The 15876-nt window shown below is 41.6% G+C and overlaps 1 protein-coding gene across 2 annotated transcripts in view; it reads right to left on the reverse strand.

The window, feature by feature from the left end:
• Positions 1-15876, reverse strand: part of DHTKD1 (dehydrogenase E1 and transketolase domain containing 1) — a 39314-nt gene that overhangs the window by 22818 nt on the left and 620 nt on the right. Inside the window, exons 1-4 of one of the 2 annotated variants that reach the window (XM_070755037.1) lie at positions 11557-11779; positions 10107-10262; positions 8351-8562; positions 1020-1214 (exon numbers count right to left, since the gene is read on the reverse strand). In XM_070755037.1, coding sequence (XP_070611138.1) covers positions 1020-1214; positions 8351-8562; positions 10107-10262; positions 11557-11743 — 750 coding nt within the window. In that variant the 5' untranslated portion in view covers positions 11744-11779. Of the gene's footprint in view, positions 1-1019; positions 1215-8350; positions 8563-10106; positions 10263-11556; positions 11780-15876 lie in introns of those variants that run through there. The other variant, XM_070755039.1, reaches the window with a different exon arrangement.

Raw genomic sequence — 15876 nt, forward strand, 5'->3', positions numbered from 1 at the left:
TCTATTCTCTTCTATTTCCTCTACTATCTCCATTTCTACTCTATTCCTGTTACATTGGTGGGATCATAAGCCTGAAAAAGTGGTCGAAAATGAGCGAGCAAAACTACTGTGGGACTTCTGACTTCAGACTGACCGAATTCTGAAGCATAACACACCAGACATTGTGATCGTGGAGAAAAAGAAAGTTTGGATCATCGACATCGCAATCCCAGGAGACAGCAGAATTGAGGAGAAGCAGCTAGAGAAATTAGTGAAATATGAAGATCTAAAAATCGAGCTGCAACGACTCTGGCATAAGCCCGTGAAAGTGGTCCCAGTGGTACTTGGCATGCTGGGCGCAGTACCAAAGGATCTCAGCGGACATTTGAAAACCATCGGAATTGACAACATCTCCATCTGTCAATTACAAAAGGCCGCTTTCCTGGGATCGGCAAACATAATTCGCCGCTACATCCCGCAGTTCTAGGTGCTTGGGAAGCGCCCCACTGGGGATGAAATACGAAATCCAGCATAGTGATCTCATTTGCTGTGTTGTATTGACATCATAATAATAATAATAATAATAATAATAATAATAATAATAATAATAATAATAATAATAATCCTAGGTGCTTGGGAAGCGCCCGACTGGTGATGAAATCCGAAATCCAGCATAGTGATCTCGTTTGCTGTGTTGTATCGACATAATAATAATAATAATAATAATAATAATAATAATCATCCTAGGTGCTTGGGAAGCGCCCGACTGGTGATGAAATCCGAAATCCAGCATAGTGATCTCGTTTGCTGTGTTGTATCGACATAATAATAATAATAATAATAATAATAATAATAATAATAATAATAATCCTAGGTGCTTGGGAAGCGCCCGACTGGTGATGAAATATGAAATCCAGCATAGCGATCTCGTTTGCTGTGTTGTATTGACTAATAATAATAATAATAATAATAATAATAATAATAATAATAATCATATCTACTCTATCTATTCCTGTTACAAAACCCGTCCCTCTCCTCACCTCAGGGGGAAAGTGTAGGAGGCCGGTGAGGAGGTTCAGTCTTCCCCGGTGAGGCATCCCGAGGACGATGTCCGTCACGCCACTGTAGGAGGACATCTTCAGCAGTTCGTGGAAGAAGCCCATGATGCTCTCCGCCCCTTCGCCCCCGTAGCGCTTCACCGTGGCAAACTTGGTGGCCAGGAAGTGATCAAACTCCTGCGAAACGTAAAATCTTTGGAGTTAGGGAGTCCGTTATGCTTTACGGCTCCTCCCAGCTTCTAATAGTAGTCCTCAACGATGAATAAACAAATGAAAATAACATAATAAAAATAATTAAATATAGTATAAACATAAATATAAAGATAAATAAGGTTGAAATTTACTGTATTTTTCAGAATACAGTAGTACCTCTAGATACGAGCTGCTCCACATGCGAGTATTCCAATTTACGAGCCACGATGGGAGTGAAATTTCTGTTCCACACCCGAGCTCAAATTCGGGATACGAGCCGAGCTTCCACTAGGTGGCGCAAGAATCCTTGCTTCGGATTATCTCGGCGGGGGAAAAACAAAGTCTAAAGCCATTTGTTCCAGATACGAGTTGATCGACATGCAAGCTCCGTTCTGGAACGAATTAAACTCGTATCTAGAGGTACTACTGTATAAGACACACTGGAGTATAAAACACACCTTAGTTTTTGGGGAGAAAAATAGGAACCTGCGTACCAGATCTGATTAGCCTGGTCAGCTCCAGCACATTATTTAGTTTTTGGGGAGCAAAAAAGGAAAAATAATCTGTTTACCAGGGGTTCATCCTTAGTCTGGTCAGCTTCAGCACAACATTTTATACCCTGGTTCAGGCTTTAAAAGCCCTTATTTGGGGAGAGTAACAATGAAAGAGTTTCCAAACCAGTAAGAGCTGGAAAAATCATTAGCACCTGGAAAGAAACATTGTAAGCAAGTAGAGCAATGAAAAAACCCCTTCAAAGACTTAGGGCTTGGAAAGCATTCTTCGTAGAGAGTAACAATAAAAGAGCTTGCAAGCCAATAAGAGCTGGGAACATCACTAACACCTGGAAAGAAACATTCGGAGCAAGTAGAGCGATGAAAATAACTACAAAGAGTTAGGGTTTGGAAAACATTCTTCACAGAGAGTAACAATGAAAGACCTTACAAGTGGGTAAGAGCTGGGAACATCGTTAGCACCTGGTTAGGGCTGGAAAGAAACTTATTCGGAACAAGTTAGAACAATGAAAAAAACCTGGAAAGACTTAGGGCTTGGAAAAAAAATTTGACAGTGAAATGGCTTGCAAGCTGGTAAGAGCTGAAAACATTAGCACCTGGTTAGGGCTGGAAAGAAACATTTGGAGCAAGTAGAGCAATGGAAAAAAAGACTTAGGGTTTGGAAAACATTCTTCGCAGAGAGTAACAATGAAAGAGCTTGCAAGCTGGTAAGAGCTGGGAACATGGTTAGCACCTGGTTTGGGCTGGAAAGAAACATTTGGAGCAAGTTAGAGCAATGAAAAAAACTACAAAGACTTAGGGTTTGGAAAACATTCTTCGCAGAGAGTAACAGTGAAAGAGCTTGCAAGTGGGTAAGAGCTGGGAACATTGTTAGCACCTGGTTAGGGCTGGAAAGAAACATATGGAGCAAGTTAGAGCAATGGAAAAAACCCTGCAAAGACTTAGGGCTTGGAAAACATTCTTTGCAGAGAGTAACAATGAAAGAACTTGCAAGATAAGAGCTGAGAAGATCATTAGCACCTAGTTAGGGCTCAGAAGGGAAAAAAAGCTTGGGGGGGGGGGAGGCGCTACATTCAGAGTATATGATGCACCTGAATTTTCAGTCTCTTTTAGGGAGGAAAAAGGCACATCGTATACTCTGAAAAAGTAAATTAAAATTAAATTTATTGGATTTATATGCCGCCCCTCTCCGCAGACTCGGGGCAGCTCACAACAATAGTAAAAAACAGTACGTAGTGACACATCCAATGCCCACCAATCCAATTACAATTTTAAGTTGAGAAATTCATAAAACAACCCCAATATATATAAAAAACAAGCACACAATCAATCAAACAACAAAACAACATGGGCAAGGGGGAGATGTTTTAGTTCCCCCATGTCTGATGGCAGAGGTGGGTTTTAAGGTGTTTACGAAAGGCAAGGAGGGTGGGGGCAATCCTAATCTCAGGGGGGAGCTGGTTCCAGAGGGTCGGAGCCACCACAGAGAAGGCTCTTCCCCTGGGTCCCGCCAGACGACATTGTTTAGTCAACAGGACCCGGAGAAGGCCGACTCTGTGGGACCTAACCCTAAATACAGTAGTTAAAAGACTGAATGTCAGACCACAAAAGGAATGTATATGTAAGTATTTAGGATAATTATAGGACGCCATAAAAAGGCTGGAGAAAATGATAAATCAACAGGATGATTGACACTCATTTTTCCTTGTATACATCTAAGGTAGACTGTGTTGTTTCTCTGTGTCATATAATATATTCGGGAATATTTCCCTCAGCTATAACATCTAGCTGCAACCCAGAAGTACAAATGTTTTTATTTAGGGGATTTTATATTGTTTAATGATTATTTTACTGGTTGTACTCTGTCCAGAATCCGATAGGAGTTGGGTGGCCCAGAAATCTAATAAATTAAGTTATTAAATTAAATTATTAAATTAAATTAAATTAAATTTATTCATTGATACACATAGATTTATACTATGCGTATAAAGGAGAAAGAAGACCCGGTCTTCTATAAAATATGAGACAAATGGTACAATTGGCTGCAAAAAAGGCCAAGAATGAAAATAAATAACTTGGTACCTCGACATACGAGTTTAATTCGTGCCAGAGCCGACCTCGTATGTCGATCAGTTCGTATCTCGAACGAATGCATTTAGATTTGGCTTTTCGCGCCGAGATAACTGGAAAAAATGAAATTCTTGCGCCACCTAGTGGACGCTCGGCTCGTATCCCGAATTTGAGCTCGGGTGTCGAACAGAAATTTTGCTCGCGTCTCAGCTCGTAACTTGGAATACTCGCATGTGGAGTAGCTCGTATCTAGAGGTACATCACACGGAGGAGATTTTAAGGGAACAAAGAAGAAAAACATCTTTGGATATGCTAGAATATAGATAGGTAATTTTGAATTAAATGATAGTTTTCTCTCCCCCCCAATGATAAGTAAACTACATTAATTTGATCTTGAATGATTCTTATTTGTTATTAATAATTAAGCCTTTATTATTAATATAATTCACTGTTATTACTGTTACAAGGAATAGAGTTAAACTGAAAAAGCATGGCCCCAGGGGAAGAGCCTTCTCTGTGGCGGCCCCGACTCTCTGGAACCAGCTCCCTCTAGAGATTAGAACTGCCCCTACCCTCCTTGCCTTTCGCAAACTCCTTAAAACCCACCTTTGTTGTCAGGCATGGGGGAACTGAGATATCTCCCCCGGGCCTCTACAATTTATGTATGGTATGCTTGTGTGTACGTCTGTTTAATAATGGGTTTTTTTAATATTTTAAATTGTAAATTATTAGATTTGTTATAAACTGTTTTTATTGTGTGGTGAGCCGCCCCGAGTCTACGGAAAGGGGCGGCATACAAATCTAATAAATAAATAAATAAATATATGGCTTCGATATGAAAATCTGCAAACAATTTAGAAATGTATACGGTAAGTTAAAATACAGTGGTACCTCGAGATACGAGTTTAATTCGTTCCGGACCTGGGCTCTTAAGTCGAGCAGCTCTTATCTCGAACGACTTTTCCCCATAGGAATTAATGTAAATAATTTTAATTGGTTCCAGCCCTCAAAAAACTCACAAAGTTAGTCTAAATTATGCAGAAAGACATTGCAAGAATAAATGTAACTTTACTTATTAATAAGATGATAAGCTGAGAGCTTTCCTTCCCTTCCTCTTTTTACCCAAAACAATCAACATGGCAAACTTTTATTTTTATTCATTAAACTGTAGTTATTTATTCAACTTCACTGCCACCCAATCCTGTAGAGGGAGGAAAGAAGGGAGGAAGGAAAAGGAAAGCAAGAAATGGAGGGAGGAAAGGAAGGAAGGAAAGAAAGAAAGGAAGGAAGAAAGAAAGGAAGAAAGAAAGGGTGAAGGGACAGGAACAGAGGAAGGAAGCAAGGAAACTTATGAAAGGGGAGAGTAACTTCACTGCCACCCAATCCTGTAGAGGGAGGAAAGAAGGGAGGAAGGAAAAGGAAAGCAAGAAATAGAGGAAGGGAAGGTAAAAGAGAGAAAGAAAAAGAGCAAGAAAGAAAGCAAGCAAGAGAGAAAGAAAGAAAATGAAAGAGAAATAAAAATAGAGAGGGAGAATGAAAGAAATGGAAGGAGGGAAGGAAGGAGAGAAAGAAAGAGAAAGAAAGAAAGAGAAAGAAAGAAAGAAAGAAAGAGAAAGAAAGAAAGAGAAAGAAAAAAGAATGAAAGAGCAAGAGAAAAAGAAAGAGAGAGAGAAAGAAAGAAAGAAAGAAAGAAAGAAAGGCAACTTCAAAGAAAGGCTCACTGAGCATCTCTCACTCTCTCTCTCTTTCTATCCTTCTCTCTTTCTCTCCCCCCTCTCCCCCCTTTCCCTCTCTCTTTCTCTCTCTCCCTCTCTCTTTCTCTCCCCCCCTTTCTCTTCCCCCCCCCCCAGGCCGGCAGCGATGTTTTAAAACAGCCGCGCCGTTTGCGAGCTAACTCCTGAGGTGCGGAAGTTCGCCTTTGGCGTTTGGGCCACTCGGAATGTGAAATTCAAAACAGCGTTCGGATCCCCCCACCCCCAGCAGAAGCCAAGGACCCCCAGAGTGGGGCGGCAGGGGAGGCGACCGCCTCTCCACTCACCAAGTGCCGGGATACGAGCCGAGAAGAGCCGGGCTGGCTTACTTTCCTTCCTTCCCGCGCTGATGCAGAGCCACTCGAACAAAGCGTCACGCCCCCCTGACGCCTTTGGCGGCAAAAGAGCCCAGCGTCGCTTCGGAAGCCGCCGAAAGCATCAGAGGGGCGCGACGCTTTGTTCGAGTGGCTCTGCATCAGCGCGGGAAGGAAGGAAAGTAAGCCAGCCCGGCTCTTCTCGGCTCGTATTGCGGAGAGGGGCGGCATACAAATCCAAGTAATAAATAAAATTAAATTAAAAAATGTCTCTCCTCTCCCAGCTCTTATCTCGAGTAGCTCTTAAGTCGAGCAGCTCTTATGTCGGGGTTCCACTGTACTTAAGAGAGAGCAAGGTTGTTTTTAAAGTTGTGTGCATATTCTTGTATGTAATTCATATCTGTATATAAAATTATTATTTTTCTTATAATTTTTTAAAAAAAAATAAATTCATTCATCCAATTCATTCATTTTCTTGTCCTGTTTACGTATAATAATAATAATAATAATAATAATAATAATAATAATAATAATGTAATTTTAGATTTGCTCCATTGTTATACTGTTTTTATTGTTGTTGTGAGCCGCCCCGAGTCTTCGGAGAGGGGCGGCATACAAATCTAATAAATTGAATTGAATTGAAAACTGAATAATAATAATTTATTAGATTTGTATGCCGCCCCTCTCCGAAGACTCGGGGCGGCATACAAATATATTCAAGGTCATGACCTTTTGAGAGCTGTACGCAGCAAAATTTAATGCACGACGATTAGAGCAAATTAAAAGTGACAATCAAGTTGCTCTAAGTCTATTGATAAAGACAACTCGGTTTCTCCTAATTGTGGAGATATTAATTCATTGGACTTTGTAACGCTGTTCCCTCCATCACCCCTGGGCCAGTATAAATATACAGTGGACTAATTTGAACCTCAAACAAATGATTAGGGCTTATCTTCTGTACAGTATTTCTGAAATAAGGCTGAGATCAGCACGGATTATTTGGACTTTGTTCTATAAACACCAGGAATATATACCGTATTTTTCAGGGTATAAGGCACACTTTTTTCCTCCCTAAAAGAGGCTTATAATTTTGGAGGATTTTTAAAATTGCTCTAACTTACTCCGGATATGTTTCTTCCCAGCCCTAACCAGGTGCTTACGATGTTCCCGGCTCTTACCCTCTTGCAAGCCCTTTCATTGTTACTCTCTGCGAAGAATGTTTTCCAAGCCCAAAGTCTTTGCAGGTTTTTTTTTTATTGCTCTACTTGCTTCGAATATGTTTCTTTCCAGCCCTAACCAGGTGCTAATGATGTTCCCAGCTCTTCCCCTCTTGCAAGCTCTTTCATTGTTACTCTCTGCAAAGAATGTTTACCAAACCCTGACTTTGTAGGGGGGTTTTTCATTGCTCTACTTGATCCAAATATTTCTTTCCAGGTGCTAACGATGTTCCCAGCTCTTACTAGCTTGCAAGCTGTTTCATTGTTACTCTCTGCAAAGAATGTTTACCAAACCCTGTCTTTGTAGGGGGGGGGGGTTTCATTGCTCTACTTGATCCCAATATTTCTTTCCAGTTGCTAATGATGTTTCCAGCTCTTACTGGCTTGCAAGCTCTTTCATTGTTACTCTTTGCGAAGAATGTTTTCCAAGCCCTAAGTCTTTGCAGGGTTTTTTCCATTGCTCTACTTGCTCCCAATGTTTCTTTCCAGGTGCTAATGATGTTCCTAGCTCTTACTGGCTTGCAAGCTCTTCCATTGTTACTCTCTCCAAATAATTTTTTCCCCCAGCCCTAACCAGGGGATAAAATAATGTGCTGAAGCTGACCAGACTAAGGACGCTAGCCGAGTGAATACCTGGTAAGCAGATTTTCCCCCTATTTTCCTCCCAAAAAACCTAAACTGTGTCTTATATTCTGGTGCGTTTTATACTTTGAAAGTACAGTGATCCCTCGATTTTCGCGATCTCGTTCTTCGCGAAACGCTATATCAGCGAGGAAGACCCAGGGAAGGTTCCTTCGGCCGCCCAGCAGCTGATCTGCTGGGCGGCCTCAGCAGCAGCGAGCAGACGAAGATCGGGGTTTCCCTGCCGCCCACGCAAAGGGGAAACCCCGATTCGGCTCCTCGCTGCGCTGCCGAGCAGATCAGCTGCTGGGCGGCCGAAGGAACCTTCCCTGGGTCTTCCCCGCCGCCCACGCAAACTCCACCATCTGCGCATGCGCGGCCATGAAAAAAGGGCGCGCATGCGCAGATGGTGTTTTTACTTCCGCAACCCTACATCGCGAAAAATCGATTATCGCGAGGGGTCTTGGAACGGAACCCTCGTGATAATCGAGGGATCACTGTACATATATTTGTTGTGGTTAGTTGCGAAGTCTGATCGGATCGCCTTGCAGTCCAAGAGATTCGCAGGAGTCTTCTCCAACACCATAGTTTAAAGGCCTCCACTCTCTGGCATTTAGCCTTTCTTATGGTCCATACCTGGGATTCCAGCATGATCTTGGACAAATGCTTTTTCTCTTCGGTAGTGAAAGCTTCTTGCTTCAGTTCCTCAAACCGTCTGACCATCCATTCTTTCTCTTGCATGCTGGACAGCTGGCTGGTCTCTATGGAGATGTGTCCACAGAAGAGGTCATCCAGGTAAGAGAGGACATCTTCCAGCGAGGCTTTGTCCTTTCCCATGTTCAGAAGCCCTGAAGTGGAAAGAAAGAAAGAAAGAAAGAAGAGAGAAAAAGAAAGGAAGGCAGGAAAGAAGAAAAAAGAAAAAAGAAAGAAGGAGGGAAGGGTAAAAGAAAGGAAGAAAGGAAAGAAGAAGGCAGGAAAGAAGACGGGAGGGAGGGAGGAAAGGGAAGGAAAGAGGAAGGAAGGAAGAAAAAGAAAGGAAGGGGGGAAGGAAGGAAAAAGAAAGAAAGGAAGAAAGAAAGTAAAGAAGGCAGAAAAGAGGAAAGGAGGGAGGGAAAGCGAAGGGAGGAAAGAAGGAAGGAAGGGAAGGAAAAAGAAAGAAAGGAAGGAAAAAGGAAGGAAAGAAGAAGGCAGGAAGGAAGGAAAAAAGAAAGGGAGGGAGGGAGGGTGGAAAGAAGGAAGGAAGAAAGGAAAGAAAGAAGGAAAGAAAGAAAGAAAAAAGAAAGAAAAAGGAAGGAAGGAAAAGGAAAGAAAGGAAGGAAGGAAAAAAGGAAGGAAAAAAGAAAGAAAGGGAGGGAGGGAGGGAGGAAAGAAAGAAAGAAAGAAAGAAAGAAAGAAAGAAAGAAAGAAAGAAAGAATATTCATCTCTGGTCATCCACCATCCAAGATTCCACCAATAACACAGATTCTCCTTGCAAAACTTTCAGTTGAGTCTATTCCACCCACCCCACCCCACCCGGGTTTGTTAGAGTTGCTTATAAAAAGTCCCTCCCCCCAAAAAAGGTGCAATACTGTATAAACAAAACATTATAATACAATACGGAATTACAGTTTGCCATTTCTGTGTTTTGGAACTTAAAAAAAATAATTCTCAGCCTAGTTTCCAACTTTAGGGTTTCCTGGTGGACCTCATACAGTCAGCGCCAACCCGGCCTAAACATCTCCATTCTAAGATCTTCCATCACGGCAGGAAAAGTTATTTCTGAATTGACCCGAGTTGGATCGGACTCTAAAAAAGGGCCCACGCGATGACGATTTTCTCAGAAATAGGTTTACAATGCAAGAAAATCAAATGAATGAATGAATGAATAAATAAATGAATGAATAAATAAATAAATGAATAAATAAATGAATAAATAAATAAATAAGGGAGTAAATAAAGGAATACATAAATAAATAAAATAAATGAATAAATAAAGAAATAAAGAAAGGAATAAATAAATAAATCATTTTTTTTTAAAAACGGCTTGTGACTATAGGAAAAGCTGATGTAAGCCATAATCAGTATGTAATCATGAGTTTGCTAACTGTGCTGCAACCTGATTGGCTGTAACCTATATAAAGAAAATAGCCCCCTTGCATGGGTGTGGTTTGTAGTTAATGGTTTCTGGTTTTGTAGTTACTGGTTAATGGTTAGTACTTTGTGTGGGTGGTTGCAGCCCTGGATGTAATCGTAGTTATATGATCGTTTATTTTGAGAAACTTTTTGCTAAGGAGAAAAGTAAAGTATATTTTGACCAGAAAGCCTGTGTTTTTCACTGAAGACGTCATTTAGGGAACAGTGGTGAACTGCGGCTACTTGGTGGGGTTACGGTCCCAACAGATTTGACCTCACCTGCCGTGTTGAAAGGGCCTTGCAAGGTTTCCGTCAACACCTGGATTTCAGGCACCGCCTCCATCACCGCCTGGCCAGTAAAGAGAGGGTTGATTTTGGCCGCTTTGTGGCCATGCTCGTGATACGCCGTCACTAAGCGAGTCAACCCATGGTCCGCTGCAAATTAAAGAGAAGGCGGTTATCATTTCAGTGCGTTTGCAAAAATCCAGCCAAGAAGGAATCCACAACAAGATCACTGATCTCTACCTTCCTTTCTCTTCCTGTCGTCTTTCTACTCCTCCCTCCTTCCTTCCTTCCTTCTTCTCTATCATTCCTATTTCCTCCGTTCCTGTTTCTCTTTCATTCCTTCCTCTGGCATTCCTATTTCCTTCCTTCCTTCCCTTTCTCCTCCTCTTCCTTCTTTCTACTAATCCCCTCCCTCCCTCCCTTACTTCCGTCCCTTTCTCCCCCTCTTCCTTCTTTCTATTCCTTCCCTCTTCCCTTCCTCCTTCCTTTTCTTCTCCTCTTCCTTCTTTCTACTCAACCCCTTTCCTTCTTTCCCACCTTTCTCCCTCCCTTCCTTTTCTCCTCCTTCCTTCTTTCTACTCATCCCCTCCCTCCTTCCTTCCTTCCTTCTTCTCTATCATTCCTATTTCCTCCGTTCCTGTTTCTCTTTCATTCCTTCCTCTGGCATTCCTATTTCCTTCCTTCCTTCCCTTTCTCCCCCTCTTCCTTCTTTCTATTCATTCCCTCTTCCCTTCCTCCTTCCTTTTCTTCTCCTCTTCCTTCTTTCTACTCAACCCCTTTCCTTCTTTCCCACCTTTCTCCCTCCCTTCCTTTTCTCCTCCTTCCTTCTTTCTACTCATCCCCTCCCTCCTTCCTTCCTTCCTTCTCACCTCCGTCCCTTTTTCTTTTTCTCTTCCTTCTTTCTACTCATCCCCTCCTCCCTTCCTTCTCACCTCCCTCCCTTCCTTCCTCTCTTCCTTCCTTCCCTTCCCTTCTATCCTTCCTTCCTCCTTCCCTGTCTGTCCTTCTTTCCTTCCTTCCTTCTCACCTCCCTCCCTTTTTCTTCTTCTCTTCCTTCTTTCTACTCATCCCCCTCTCTCCCTTCTTACTTCCCTTCCTTCCTCTCTCTCTTCCTTCTTTCCTTCCTTCCTTCTCACCTTCCTCCCTTTTTCTTCTTCTCTTCCTTCTTTCTACTCATCCCCTCCTCCCTTCCTTCTTACCTCTCTCCCTTCCTCCTTCCCTGTCCTTCCTTCCCTTCCCCTTCCTTCCTTCTTTCCCTCCCTCTTTCCTCTTTTCCTTTCTTTTTCCTTGCTTGCCTGCCTGCCTCCTTCCTCTCTTTCTCCCTCCCTTCCTTCTGACCTCCCTCCCTCTTCTCCTCCCTTCTTTCTCCTCCTCCTCTCCTCCCTCCCTCCTTCCCCCCGTAGCCTCCTCCCCCCGGCCACCACCACCCCGCTCCGTCTCCCACCTGCCGCCTTCGAGGCTTCCGCTGGCCGGGCGTCCCCGCGGGGCTCCGGGGCGTTGGGGCCGGGCTTGTAGCCGTAGACGCCGCGCTGGCTGTGGTACGCGGCGCTCCCGCGGGGCCAGCGGGCCAGCAGCGGCCTCCAGCCGGCCAAGCAGCACCAGCGGCAGCACCGCGCAGGCAACGCCGCCATCTCGCCTCGCCTGCGCCCCCGCCGACGCCCCCGGCCCTCATTGGGGGAGACGGAGGGGAGGGGCCCGGAGGACACGCCCCCCGAGAGGGGGAGGGACCCCGGTAGCTGCAGGTGGGAGAAGGAGGGCAGCCCCCCCCCCCCCACTCTGGCCCATTGCAACCCGTGCAAAAGGCCGCCGGGGTTGCAAGCTTGCAAGAAAAAAAAATTGCATCCAATGTTTGCCTGTAATTACAATGTTGCGTTCTCATGTTGCCATCTCCATCTTTCTCAATTGCTCTACACAGGTATGTGAAAGGGTTACATCAGGGTCAGGAGGGAAGTGTTTCTCATAGGAAAGTGAACCCAAGAACAAGGGGGGCACCATCTGAGGTTAGTTGGGGGAAAGATCAGAAGCAGTGGGAGAAAATGTTATTTGACGGAAAGAGGAGTAAATGCTTGGAACAAACTTCCAGCAGACGTGGTTGGTCAATCCACAATAGCTGAATTGAAACATGCCAGGGATCAACATAGATCCATGCTAAGATAAAACACAGGAAATAGTACAAGGGCAGACTGGATGGACCAGGAGGTCATTTTCTGCCGTCAGTCTTCTAGGTTTCTAGGTTTCTTTCCCCCAGTGGTCTGGATGTAGGGAGTTTGCTCCGCACGCCACGGAATTTCATTTCCATGTATGCAGGTTGGTGTACAATAAACGTCATTCATTCATTCATTCATTCATTCATTCATTCATTCATTCATTCAATCAATCAATCAGCCAGTCAGTCCTTTGTCAAACATGTATAGGATAGTAGTAGTTTGTATGAACATAATAAAGATAAGATAGATAGCACTCTTTATTGGCCAAGTGTGACTGCACACATAAGGAATTTGGCTTTCGTGCAGATGTCCTCAGGGTACAGAAAAGAAAAGAAAATTCTATTCTATTCTATTCTCTATTCTATTCTCTATTCTATTCTCTCTTCTCTTCTCTTCTCTATTCTATTCTGTATTCTATTCTATTCTCTATTCTATTCTCTATTCTATTCTCTATTCTATTCTCTATTCTCTTCTCTTCTCTATTCTCTTATCTTCTCTATTCTATTCACTATATTCTATTCTCTATTCTCTTCTCTTCTCTATTCTATTCTCTATTCTATTCACTACTCTATTCTATTCACTACTCTATTCTATTCTCTATTCTCTATTCTACTCTATTCTCTATTCTATTCTCTATTCTATTCTCTATTCTATTCTCTTCTCTATTCTCTTCTCTTCTCTATTCTCTTCTATTCTCTATTCTATTCACTATATTCTATTCTCTATTCTCTTCTCTTCTCTATTCTATTCTCTATTCTATTCACTACTCTATTCTATTCTCTATTCTCTATTCTACTCTATTCTCTATTCTCTTCTCTATTCTATTCTATTCACTACTCTATTCTATTCTCTATTCTCTATTCTACTCTATTCTCTATTCTATTCTCTTCTCTCTTCTCTTCTATTCTCTCTTCTATTCTATTCTATATTCTATTCTACTCTACTCTATTCTCTTCTCTATTCTCTTCTCTATTCTCTTCTCTATTCTATTCTACTCTATTCTCTATTCTATTCTATTCTCTATTCTATTCTCTATTCTATTCTATTCTCTATTCTATTCTGTTCTATTCTCCACTTGCTTCATTCATTCATTCATTCATTGGCATAAATGGTTTTTGGGACAGCACAACGACCTAATCAGGGGAAAGCATGAGAAAAATGGTTTTCCAAACTTTTAAACCCTGGTTTAATGTGAGTTAAATGCTAGTTTAATGTTAGTTAATAAAATTGATGGTTTGAAAATCTAACTAGGTTTAGGAGTGAATTAAAAAAAAGATTTGACCGCTGTAATTAAGCTTTAAGGTGAATATCTTGCATTCATTTAACCCACTCAGAAAGAATTTAGAATGTTAGATTAGAATAGAGCAGGAAGGCCGATAATTGCATGGGCCAAAGACATTAGATATAACATACACCTGGCGGACTTGGAGTAAATTTGGGCTAGAAACATTAAATTAACAAAACCAACAGCTTATAAAGAAAACTATCATAATATGTTCTACTGGTGGCACCTGGCCCCAACAAGATTGGTGAAAATATATCCAAATTTAAATCAGCTATGTTGGAAATGTAAAAATGAGCAACCTCCTTTCATATGTGGTGGGTGGTCCCTAAGCTAAACAATACTGGAGGAAAATACATAGATGGATACAGGAGATAATGGGGACAACAACTGAATATACGCCTGAACTTTTTCTCTTAAGAAAAACAATATCCGAAAAATATTAAGTACAGTGGTACTTCTACTTATGAACTTCATTCATTGTATGACCAGGTTCTTAACTAGAAAAGTTTGTAAGACGTCCGAGTCTGCGGAGAGGGGTGGCATACAAATCTAATAAATAAAATAAATAAATGTTTCCCATAGGAATCAATGTAAAAGCAAATAATGCGTGCGATTGGGGAAATCACAGGGAGGGTGGAGGCCCTGTTTCCTCCCAGGAGATTCCTAGAGAGGCCCCACGGAGGCTTCTCCCCGCCTATCCGGCCTTGTTTCCTTCCAGGAGATTCCTAGGGAGATCCCACGGAGGCTTCTCCCCACCTTTCTGACCCTGTTTCCTCCCATGAGATTCCTAGAGAGGCCCCACGGAGGCTTCTCCCCACCTTTTCTGGCCCTGTTTCCTTCCAGATTCCTAGAGAGGCCACACAGAGGCTTCTCCCCACCTTTCTGTCCTTGTTTCCTCCCAGAGGATTCCTAGAGAGGCCCCACGGAGGCTTCTCCCTGCCTTTTCCGGTTACAGTTTTGGATGCTCGGGTTTGTAAGTGGAAAACGGTTCTTGAGAAGAGGCAAAAAAAATCTTGAACACCCGGTTCTTATTTAGAAAAGTTCGTAAGTAGAGGCGTTCTTAAGCAGAGGTACCATTGTATTTAATGTTATACATTGGAATGGCAGCAAGAATTATTTATGCGCCACATTGGAAAGATCCCCCAGACACCTTCGGAGAAGGAAATTATCAAAAAAATCTGATTGTGCTGAGCTGGACAGATTAACGAAGGAACTGAATGGTCAAAAGGAATTAAGGGACATACTAAGGTACTAGAGAAGGAAGGACAATAAAAAAACTATTAAATATTCAATAAACGGTGCATAAAATTACTAACCCCACTGTGGACCCCCCTCCCTCATGGGGATAGCAGCCCATTATTATTAATTAATACATTAATAATAATAATAATAATTTATTAGATTTATTAATTATATTAATTATAATTAATTATTATAATACTTTAATTATAATAAATTATAATTATTTAATAAATTATACTTCCACCCCGCTTTCCAAAATTGCATTGGAATCCTTCAGTCTCGAAAGACCATGGTATCATGCTCTGGATTCCCCGGACTATAGCCGCTCCGAGTCCTCGGAGAAGGGCAGCATACAAATCTAATAAATTATTATTATTATTATTATTATTATTATTATTATTATTATTATTATTATTATTATTATTATTATTATAGAAACATAGAAGACTGACGGCAGAAAAAGACCTCATGGTCCATCTAGTCTGCCCTTATACTATTTTCTGTATTTTATCTTAGGATGGATATATGTTTATCCCAGGCATGTTTCAATTCAGTTCCTGTGGATTTATCAACCATGTCTGCTGGAAGTTTGTTCCAAGGATCTACTACTCTTTCAGTCAAATAATATTTTCTCACGTTGCTTTTGATCTTTCCCCCAACTAACCTCAGATTGTGCCCCCTTGTTCTTGGGTTCACTCTCCTATTAAAAACACTTCCCTCCTGGACGTGTTGTTCTTGTTGTTATTATTATTATTATTTAGAATATAATGGAATTCTTTATTGGCCACGTGTGATTGGACCCACAAGGAATTTGCCTTGGTGCAGATGCTCTCAGGGTCCATAAAAGAAAAAGAGACATTTGTCAAGAATCATGAGTAAAAAAACACAATGATTGTCATAGGGGATTGGTCAAATAAGTTGTAATAATTATAAATAATAGTTTTATTATTATAAAATAAATAATAATAATAATGCAATGTATTATTATTACGTTTATTAATTATAATTAATAAATGATAACTATTTAATA

Source organism: Erythrolamprus reginae, chromosome 6 (assembly GCF_031021105.1).
Source record: "Erythrolamprus reginae isolate rEryReg1 chromosome 6, rEryReg1.hap1, whole genome shotgun sequence".
Classification (NCBI taxonomy): domain Eukaryota; kingdom Metazoa; phylum Chordata; class Lepidosauria; order Squamata; family Dipsadidae; genus Erythrolamprus; species Erythrolamprus reginae.